The following is an 11,239-nucleotide window of genomic DNA, read 5'->3' as shown; positions in this document are numbered from 1 at the left end:
AGTGTCGCGGAGTACGAACTCGGCTTCGGCAGGTCGCAGGCAATGCAAATAGGGGAGCGTGTAGGACCGTCGGTATAACCGTTCGTCTATTATGACGTATTTGGCTGCCTAGCGCTGCACCCTCTTGGCCGCATTGCGTTCTGCAGGGAGGGTTCCGTCTATCAAGAAGCTCGCGAGTGGATCGATCCAGCTCGGCTCTGCCTCTAAGACGGGAGCGACCTCCTCTGTCCCCCCGAGAATACTAGGCCGAGGTAAGTCCTCTATGTACACAGTTCTCATATTGTTGTGACTTGTACTGGCTAACCGGGACAGGGCGTCGACCTCAGTGTTTTCTGACCTCGGGATTTGCCTGATGATGTTTGACCGGAAGTTGAGCAGGGCTTCTTTTACTTTGGTCAAATATGCGATCATGGAGAGATCGCGTGCTTCGTACTCGCCGGTAACTTGGTTCACCACGAGATGAGAATCGCTGCAGATGACCAAGTGTTTTGCCTTTACCTTTCGCGCTAGGTCCAGCCCGGCGATCAGTGCTTCGTACTCTGCCTCGTTGTTGGATGCCGCGAACTCAAAGCGTAGTGCGTATTCTAATTTTGTGCCACCCGGGCCGCACAAGACTATTCCAGCTCCGCTGCTTTGCCGGTTCGTGGAACCGTCCACGTGAAGGATCCAGGGCTCCTCATCCCAGTTCGCGCTTCGCCTGACCAGGAGAGATGCCACACTGGCTGCTACTTCACGGGGTTCGGACTCTATGGGCTCAGGAGCTCCGGGTTCGCCCGAACTGGGGACCTCGGGCTCGACTTGTGGGGCTTCGTGGCTGAAAGTGCACTCGGTGATAAAATCTGCCAAAACTTGGGCCTTGATAGCGGTTCTCGGTTTGTACTGAAGGTCGTACTCGCTGAGTTCGATGGCCCATTTCGTCAGTCGACCGGAAACCTCGAGTTTGAGTAAAACTTGTCTAATAGGTTTGTCAGTTAGGACGATGATAGTGTGAGCCTGGAAGTATGAGCGGAGTTTCCGAGCTGCTATTACTAGGGCGTATGCTAGTTTTTCTATCTCCGGGTACGTTGCCTCTGCTCCCTACAAAATTTTACTAACATAATAGATGGGTCGTTAGACCTGGTCTGTTTCTTTTATCAGTACCGAACTGACCGCCTCGTCTCTCGCCGAGAGGTACAGTTCTAAGACCTCGCTCACCTCGGGCCGGGCTAAGGTTGGCACACTAGCGAGGTAACCTTTTAGTTCGTCGAACCCGAACTGGCAGTCCTAGGTCCACTCGAACCCTTTGCCTTTGATTGTTTTGAAGAAGGGTAGGCAGCGGTCTGCTGACTTAGACAAGAAGCAGCTTAGAGCGGCTATGTGGCCGTTTAGCCTGTGAACCTCTTTTACTTTTCGAGGTGGTTTCATATATAGAATGACTTTTATTTTGTCCGGGTTGGCCTCAATACCGCGCCGATTGACAATGTAGCCTAAGAACTTGCCCGAGGTGACACCGAAGACACATTTGTTGGGGTTCAACTTCATGTTAAACTGACGCAGGATTTGGAAAACAGAATCTAAGTCTTGTATTAATTCTTGTGAAAGTTGAGTCTTGACGACCATGTCGTCTACATAGCACTCTATTTTCATAACAATCAGGTGCCGAAATAGCCTATTCTATGTGTTTATCTAATAAGTATTTGTTAATATTGGGAGGAATTCAAATATGTTTCCAACAATGCTCCCAACACTATTTCCACGTGCCATTGCCATTGCACGTTGAAATATCTCCATATGAATGAAATGACAAGGGAGATATTCCAATGTGTGGTTATGGTAGCTTATTGTGACAATGTTTGGAGTATTTTGTTTGTAGCTGATCCCTATCCATCTTGGGAAGTGAATTTTTTGGAATTATTTATGCTTAAAACAAACGCTTTATTCTTATTGAGTGTTTGGCGAATTGGTTATCTCCTAAGTGCATATTCAATGAAAATAACAATTTTCACCTTTACTTAACATAGGCATATATTAGATATAGAAAAAAAAGGAGAAAAATGTTATAAATGAACATGGGTAACAGTTTTCTCCCTTGGTCGCTAGTATTACAAGGAAACAAGTGAATGGAAAAAGAACGATGGAGAAACAATAGGCTTTCCTATAGTGTTTTGAACCTTCGATATCGAATACCTTATCTAAAAATAGGTCAAAAGATGGGGATAAGATTGGAAAATAAAAGGAAAAAAAGTGCTTATCCAATAAACACTTAGGCTGTAATTAAAACTAAGTTTTTAAGGAGATAAGCCCTTAAAATAAGAAATGCCAAATGCAGCCTTAATAAAACTAAAAAATTGAGCACATTTTTTAAGCAGTAATTTCAAATAAGTACTTATTTTGGGTTTATTAATCAAATGCAAATAAATACTTTTTTTGGGATTTTCTATGATCCCGACACTTAAAAAATAAGTACTCCCAAATAAGGGCTAAGACACATCTATTAAAAAATAGTTTGAGTAGAGATGATAACTGTGACTTGGCCAAGCTCGGATCCACGCCAAACCCACATATAGTACAGGATGGGCAATTGTGACTTGGGAATATCTCCTGTATTTGTATGTTGTCATTCAATGGAGATATTCTCAATTCACGGCTGCAACATGCTGTAAAGTTGGACACCATAGAAAATAATAAAAATAAAAACAAATACAAAATATCAGTCACATATGTGTCACACAGAAGGCGCCCACAAACACCCCACAGCATATCCCAGTCGTGTACTGGAAACATCTCCTATCCACAAATATTCCCAATGCAGGTTGAGATGTGCATGTGGGGTGCAGATTTGATCTCTTATCTTCCTTAGAGGGTTTCACACATGATAATGGGCCTGTAGGTGTAAAGCAAACATGGACTGTTGTACTTGGACCCATATCATGTTTGATAACAGCTGAAGTGGCTGAACAACCTGAACTGAAAAGCTCATCGCTTTGTTTTCTTAGTGAATAAGATGCTAAACCAATGGTAACCATGATAATGGACTCAGAGGACCCTGCTGTGTGTATCTTCCTTCGTTATGTTATTTGGGTTTCTTATTTCATGCAGGTGTCATCTACATTTGGAGATGAATTTGACATTTAGTGATGTTCATGGATAATCTCAGAGAATTTGAATAACTGAAAGTGGTATTGGTGTGTCAAAGAAAAGGAGAGAGAGAACAGGTTGGGATTGCAGCGGTGTTGGAGGACATAGTGGAGGTGCCGATGGGTGGTGACAGTGTTAGTTGAAGAACAAAGAGGGGGGGGGGGAGTCCAAATGTCTGTTGACAGTCTCAACTCCATTAAGTTTATTGGGCTTCAAAAAGGAACCACATGGCATAACTTCAAAGGAATTTGGCGTTGGTCAGGGCGCAATTCATTCGAACAGCTTTTACAGTCATGTATTGAAAATATCTCCTTGCTTATATGCTTTATTTTATGAAGAGAAATTTCCAGTGCAAAATTGCAAAATGCGGATGGAACGGTGTGGGCACGGGCTTTGCCCTGATGGAAGCTGATCTCGACTTAAAAGGCTGAAACTAAAAGCCTGAAACTAAAGTTGAGTACATTTACATTATAATAACCATGTATAATTTGTTGCATGCAACCCTGAATGAAACGTGACCCGGTGACCATATTAGTCTATTGTTTTAAATCAAACACTGATATTTTGTTTTTTCTTTCAAACACCGACATATTTAGTAAAAAATGTGATTGCAACAACTTCAGCTGTCAACAAACAGCCTCCAGGCATAATTCTCATCAGGATCAGATGCTTGTACTACTAGGCGGCTAAATAACCAAACACCATTAAACATGCCATTGTAATGGTCTGAGCAGAAGATCCGGGCTTGACACATAATAATGAATCACCACTGTACTTTGGTCGAGAAAGCTGAAAGTGAAGCAGGCAAACAGCTTCTCATGCATGGGATACTTCCCCACATACAAGGAATGGGCCCTGATGAAGAAAACAAAACAGAAGTTGTTTGTGGAGGCCTTAGTTTCCAACTGAGAAATGCATAAATTGATGATTTTTTTGTAGGTATTACATAAGTTGATGTGAGTTTCAAAAATAGGTAGAATAAGCAACAAGAGAAGTGCTTAAAGAAAGAAATATTGAAGAAGAGAATGATTATAAAGAATGGTTTATGCAGGTTATATAAGCCCAAGTTAACAATATTATATTATGAAGAGTTTTGCACTAATATGGTCATTTGCACAATAGCTCTCAAGTGCCAATCAACTGGTTGGTAAGGTCTCCTGCTGGTCGGAGACATGGGATCAAATCCTGCCTGCACCTGGGTTGGGGGATGGCCCTCACCCCCCCTAACCATAGAAGGAGACTATACCTTAAAATGGTTAGGGAAGAAGGATAGTAGCCCTTTGTGCCTAATGCACCACCTGGATTAGGGGTGGCAATTGGGCGAGTTGGGTTGAAACCCATCTAACCCGCCAACCCATTAATGACCCAGTTATATAAAATTAAATGGGTTTTGTTCAACCCAAACTGCTTTAATCCAATCCAATCCGCCCAAACCCATTAATCTTATATTTATGGACTTAAAAAACAAACTCTCACTCTTAACAAATAAGTTGGTTGTAGCTTGGTAGTTATTGTAATTATCATTTACACAAGTGATGAATGTTCAAATCACGTTACATGCATGTTATTTTTACACAAGTGGCGAAACCATTTGAGTATGTTCGGATTTCGAGTTTGACTGTACCACATAAGTTTGAACCGGTCAGACCAACTTAAACCACTTAGGTTCAAGGGTGGTTGAACCATTTAAATCGGGATCAATTCGATCGGACCACACCAGTTCAGTCAATGGTGGATTGACTTGGACCAAACCATATCAAGTTTGTGCACGGGTTCAGGACTAGACCGACTGACTGAACTGTGTCAATGTAGCTAAATCGGGTCAGTTTTGATTCGGGCTGGTCATGTGGATATTGGTCGGATGGACAACCCAGATCGGGCAAAGCATGTAGAGGCCGAACCATCCCGTCCAAAACCGTTTTAGATTCGAGCGGCCTAGATCAACTTGTATCGAGCCGGGACGAAGTGTGTGAATATTGGTTTGACCAGATGGCCCAAATCGAATAGAGCAAGCGGCACCGAACCATCTTACTCGGGGTCTATTTCGGATTCAGGTCAAGCCAAATCAATATATACTGGATCAGGTCAGCCCGCGTTGAACTAGTCTGAACTTGGGTCTAATTGATTTAGATTTATGTTGGGTGAAGTGTATTGATTCAAGACAAAATTAAATTTAGTCAATTATTAATAAAAAATTAATGCATTAATTATAAATTATTTAATTCAAATGAAAAAAATAAAAAAAAAGCTAAAGAATTAATACTTATCTCTATAATGATTAACCCAATGGTTATCCACAACCCAACCCAACCCATTTAAATGGGTGGGTTGGGTGATGGGTTGATTACACAATCCGCCAAATAAATGGGCGGGTTGGGTGGGTTAAAAATTGCCACCCCTAACCTGGATGAAGCAAGAGATATTATGGCTCGGTTAACTGTAAGATTAAGATTAAAATGAACCCCTAGGGCCCTAAATTCAATGGTCGACAGTCTAGCAAAATCAGGGATTCATAAGAGTGATTGTATGCTACCTCTGTAATTTTCTGGCGTAGTCTTTTCTGAAGCTGTACGCATACAGAGAGAGAGAGAGAGTCAAATGCTATCATTCTTCCCTGATACTCATACATTTGATGCTAAAAATACATCAAACTGTCCTACGCAATACACCTCTTGGACCCATGCTCAGTGAATGTTGTCAATCTCTCCTCCTCTACAAACTTTGAAATGGTATAGGATCGTCAACCAGTGGAATTTCTTGGCCTCCAGCCCGATAACAAGTTCATGTAGGGAAATGTTCTTTATTGCTAAGAGAATTTACAGAGGATAAGCACATATTTAAGAGAACACGGGTACCATTCCCTCCAAGGTAGGTAGAAATCGGTCCTGTCTCGATCATTTCCTTATCTATTAAGAGACTAGAATTCATACATCACTTGCAAGAACTTTCATGTGACAATAACAAGCCATCCTATGGAACCACACCATCCCTGAAGAACTTACACTGTCAATAACCCCGCAATTGAGCATCTCGACTTGTCAGTGGAACATAACGGACAGAGGTTTCACTATAGACAGTGATGGTTCCATCGAGCTTCTTGTCTACTACCTTCAAATCCTGGAAAACGTTTCCAACAGGAATCACCATCCTGCCCCCAGGTTTCAGCTGGTCAATAAGTGGTTGAGGTATCTCCGGTGCTGCAGCTCCCACATGAATGGCGTCATACGGTGCAAACTCTGGCCAACCTAGCCTGCCATCTGTGTCCAGTCAAGTGATACTCGTGAGATTATCGTTAGCATATACCACAACAAATTTTTGCTAACTCATTAGGAGTCAAGATAGCAAAAAAATCTTACTTCAAATGGGTTTCAGGGAAATTGTACTGTTATTAATGACATCAACAAATTTCCATAACAAATCACACGCTGGTATCTTTTCCCTTTTCCAAAGGATGACTATTGCTATCACCACCATGGTATGATTATGTGTCTTCCTTTTATTTGCACCTAAATTCTGGTATCAATAGGCAGTGGTGAGGAGGGTTTCAAACCCAGGCCGTGGTAACCACCAAGCATTTCATGCAGACCTTCACAGCCACCACCCTTCCCCTGGATTTTGGTGGAAACATCAAGCACCATAAATGATTCCCAGAAAACAGTCACCAAGCAAGGAAACAACTCTCCTTAGATGTTTCCCATGTTTACTCTGTATCTCAAACTAATGGAAGTGGGATTCTCCAAAAACCCTGCCATATTTACTGATATCACTTTATAGGCCATACTTCTTATCTGCAATAGGGAACATGACTTGTAAAGATTAGGTTTGTTGGACATACCACCAACATGAATGGAGAGGGAACCTTCTTTCAACAATGGTGCTGCTGGAGTCTTCTTGATATTCTCGATGGAAGATGTAACCAACTCAGGAATGTGTTCTACACCAACTGCACGGCCTTGTGGTCCAACCATTAATGCAAAACATGCTGTCAAGTAGCCCGTTCCTACATAAAAATCAGTTAGAATACAGATGACAAGAGCAGCACAGACATCTACTTCCATGAGTTATCAATTATAATATAACAACAGCCTTGTCGAGCATTTCAAGGTAAAACTGGTCTTGAACCATCTGGAGGAGGTAGGAATTAGTATAAAAAAGAAGTTTTTGAAGAGCCAATTCAGAATACATTTCCATTTCAAACAGACAAGAGGACAAGCCATCTCGGACAAGAATGTACTATCATGTACCAATAATCACTGCTGAATTGGTTAAGAGGACATAGATGAGTCACACCACTCTTCTTGAACCATTTCTCAGGCATGGCCTCTCTCTCTCAAACTTCTTTTTCTTCTTCTCCCAGGGCTTACATGACCTCAGCTCAAGGTATATTTGATAATGCAGCTTACCTCATAACAAAAATAGTGAATCATAACATCTATAATTATTTTTTATGAATGGTAGTGCCATCTACCAAAAAAATTAAATTTTTATTAGCAACAAGACTAAAAAAACTTACCAAATGGTAGGCAAAAGAACACAGTGGGTATAGTTTACTTGGTAAGAAATAGTAATGTTATAGTATTTTATTGCTGATAAAATCTCTGGCTGGTTGTAGTGGAGACCTAGGATCAAATCCCACTTCACCAAGGATTATTTATTTATTTATTTATTTTTTTTGGGGGGGGGGGGTGGGGGGTGGGGGAGGGGCTTGGGTGAGGGAAATCCCCACTGTGTAGCCTATTCACCTAGCATAAGTAAAACTGCAGCACTTAATTTTTATTTATTCATTTAATAATTTATGAGAAAAATGATGTACATACTACATACATAATTGCCAAGCCTTCTAAGTTGGGATAGCTTTCGTTACCTACTTCTATTCATCATTTTACAACATTTTCTTGCAAGCTTCCATCTTGTGAAGTCACCCTCCCCCAATAAAGTTGACTTCCAGGCCCCTGGCTGCACTTTGTCTTGCCAATGCATCATCCAAACAGTTGGCTGATCTTGACGTACAGTTGAAAGTCACCCTAAGTTCTCCAGCCAAATTTTTTACATTCCCTATAACATGTCTCTACATAGAAGTATCTCTACTGTTTTGGTCAAACCACTCCAAGATTACATTAAAATTCCCTTTCACTACCAAGTCACTGTATCATACCAAATTGCAACAATACCTCTGTATATGCAGAGGGTACCATGGCCCAATGGGGTGGGCCATCAAAATCTGAACTGAACTTGTTTGAAGACTCAAAACCCTAAGCTGACCCCACACCCAATTAAACATGACCCTAACTCGATCCTATAGGCTATAGGGCCAGGTCAAGTTGGGTTTACCATTTAACCTGACCCATTGAAATCCCTATCAAGTCCCCATATCCAATGGAGCCAGGAGATAATGCTAAGATGTTGCCATCATTATTTCTAAAAACTCCAGTTCCTAAACATGCAGAGTTCCCTGAATTGCATTATCAAAATTAGCCTGATGACATCAATTTCTAGAGGAGATCAAATGCTGTTTATAGATACTCTTACCAATGATGATTCACCATGATAACCAATTATGGATGATGCCAGTGGTAGAGAATGTAGTGGACACTTCCAAAGTTTTTATCCAAGAAGCTACCTTAACAGAAATGTTTCAATTAATGCTCCTTCATTTGACTTATATCTTCAAAAGTTTTGGTGTTCCTTTCCTCCCAAAACCACCCATAGTAAAACTGCTCTCCTGAGCATTCACAATTAAGACTTTTTCACCTTGGGGTACCTTGGCCAGGCCTTCCCTAAAGGTATAGATGAATTAGAGGGGACATCTTTAATCTTTTACAAAGAAGAGTCATTTTCTATACAACAAAAATACTCTAAAGAACTCTATAGTCACCCTTTTTTATATCTTGAAGCATTAACCTGAAATGGCTCTGGAAACATTGATATCCCCATATGTCCAAATGCAAAAAGAATAATAGAAAGTACAATAAAGCAACTTGTACTAGCTTCTACTATCCCGGTGAAACAGATCGGAGTAGGAATGTAACAGGCCAAAGTTCGCATAAGAAAGTCAAGCGCCAAAAATGGAGGAAGTGTAATACCTGAACCAACATCTAACGCGTGCATGCCTGGTTGTAAATTCTCCTTCAAGAGCTCAAGACATGTGGCATGCATATGAGGTGCAGATATGGTGGCATTATAGCCTATCTGCATGGGGCTATCGACATAAGGGGGGTTTCCATCGGGTACAAACAATCCTCTATCAATAGTCTCCATCACTTCGGCTACTTTCCTTGATCTAATTACTCCGTAATGCTGCAACTTCTCCACTAGCGTTTTGTTCTCTTCGATGCCACCTCTGCTCCAGAATCGCTGTCAAATTATCGTGAAACAAACTCAATGCAATTCTCTTATTCAATGTGAAGCTCAAAAAATAAAGGCAATACATGACAATGCTCACGTCCACAGATGAACAGATTGGCTTAGGGACAGAATTTGATATAAGGCAGAAGGCCAACTTCGGGGGGAAAATAAGGCGGAAAAGAACATATTTCCTGCTCCACAGGTGGACAACACTAAAGTTGATGCACACAGTAGATTCACTTTGTGCTGTAAGCATGAATGACCTTCAATGGAAACAGAGGCGAAGGGACATCGTCCCAGAGGACCAGATTCGGTTGGAAAGAAACCGCAGAAGCAGGATAAAATATGAAGAAGAACACAATTGCTCCTTACGTCCTCCTTTGAGGCCATAATTACTAATAGAATCCACCAAAATGAAATGATAAAGAAAAAGAAAACTCGTTGTCGCAAATAAGAGAGATGACTCTTGAAAATTACGCAGTAGATGGGTAATCCAGAAGGTTTATTACTATTTTTCTACTGATCTATGGATAATTTGTTAATCCAAATTATTCCACGAGTTCTGAATCACTATATCTCGACTTACCCTAAAAACCCGAAAATTCAAAACGATGAAAATAAAACGAAAGAAAAGATGGACGATAAAACCCACGTTTTTTTCAACTTCACTCACTAAAAATTTTCAAATTAGATAAAACGAAAGAAATAAAATGAAAGCAAATAGTTCTATCAACATAACTGCGGACCAAATTCAATGAAACGAATAAAAGATGAAAAATAAACAAGAAAGAAGAAAGAAGCATACCTCCATTCTCAAGAACAGAGAGTTCCCCGTGACAAGCCTAGGATTGGGTGGACAGAACGACGAAGGAGTTAACGGGTGAGCAGAGAGCGTGCCAAGGAAGGGTGGAGGACGACGATGGAGGAGGGTGAAGGCTACCAACTGCTTTAGAGGCGCACAATAGCGGCATCCATAAGCTATTGAGAAGAACGGCATCCCAATTCTAGCAGATTCCCCCATTTTCATAATAATAATAATACTGGAATACTCCCAGGTGTCAGACTGTCAGTCTTCTTTCATGTGGACTCAGTACTCGCACTCGCACGATTCAAAGGCAAGCACACCGCCTCTTTCACATTCACACGTGTCTGCTCTGTAGCTCGAATCAAAGATTCCAAACACAACCCCTATGGCGCTGGTACATATCGATCGTCATCTCACCTGTAGCAGAGTAGCCGGATGACTGGGATCCTTTGACCTTTTGTAACATATTATTTTATGGAGCAGATCCCGTTCACGGGGCAGTGCTGCTCTGCTCCATACTCACAAGTCAGAAGAATTCAGAGGAGCCAAGCACACCGATTTATAAATGACACGTTTTGTGCCTGTATCCACTTTGGTTTAAGGCAGTCAGCTGGTTAGTTTCATTGTTGATGAAGAATTTCTTTTTCTGTCAATTACAAAGATATCCTTGTATTATAGTGTCAGTACAAATTTCCCCTTGTACTTTTTTTTTGCGACAAAGAGCCCCTGAATTTTAGCCGTTAGACAAAGACCTTCTTATGTTAACGTTCTGTTAGTTAACATCGAAAAAATTTTCATCCCACAGTTTAAAGTTTTTTAAATGTCCAAATTACCCTTTTTATATTGTTCATTGTATTCTCCTTAGGTGAAATGGCTACAATAAAAAACAATGGTTTTGAAACATTCAATAAAAAACATTAATGGAATAAAAGGGGTTTGTGTCAAGAATAGACGTGTTCATGGGTCGGGCTG

General features: G+C 41.0%; 1 protein-coding gene across 1 annotated transcript; it reads right to left on the bottom strand.

The window, feature by feature from the left end:
- Positions 1-5,903: 5,903 nt before the first annotated feature.
- On the bottom strand, positions 5,904-10,820 carry LOC148853708 (protein-L-isoaspartate O-methyltransferase-like). The gene is made up of 4 exons (XM_088983763.1): positions 10,268-10,820; positions 9,201-9,471; positions 6,953-7,117; positions 5,904-6,374 (listed from the first exon to the last, which is right to left on the bottom strand). Exons 1-4 carry the CDS (start codon positions 10,487-10,489, stop codon positions 6,124-6,126), a joined length of 909 nt encoding a protein of 302 aa, XP_088839889.1. The 5' UTR covers positions 10,490-10,820; the 3' UTR covers positions 5,904-6,123.
- Positions 10,821-11,239: the final 419 nt, after the last annotated feature.

Source organism: Nelumbo lutea, chromosome 4 (genome assembly GCF_056320005.1).
Source record: "Nelumbo lutea isolate HS-2025 chromosome 4, American lotus-T2T, whole genome shotgun sequence".
Lineage (NCBI taxonomy): Eukaryota > Viridiplantae > Streptophyta > Magnoliopsida > Proteales > Nelumbonaceae > Nelumbo > Nelumbo lutea.
The sequence above is the reverse complement of the archived record's forward strand: the minus strand, read 5'-3'. Positions and strand labels throughout refer to the sequence as shown.

Coding starts and splice junctions, on each gene's coding strand:
- LOC148853708 (XM_088983763.1), bottom strand. CDS start 10,489: ATGAAAATGGGGGAATCTGCTAGAATTGGGATGCCGTTCTTCTCAATA. Junction 9,472..10,267: donor CTCTGTTCTTGAGAATGGAG/GTATGCTTCTTT, acceptor ATAATTTGACAG/CGATTCTGGAGCAGAGGTGG. Junction 7,118..9,200: donor CGCGTTAGATGTTGGTTCAG/GTATTACACTTC, acceptor ATTTTTATGTAG/GAACGGGCTACTTGACAGCA.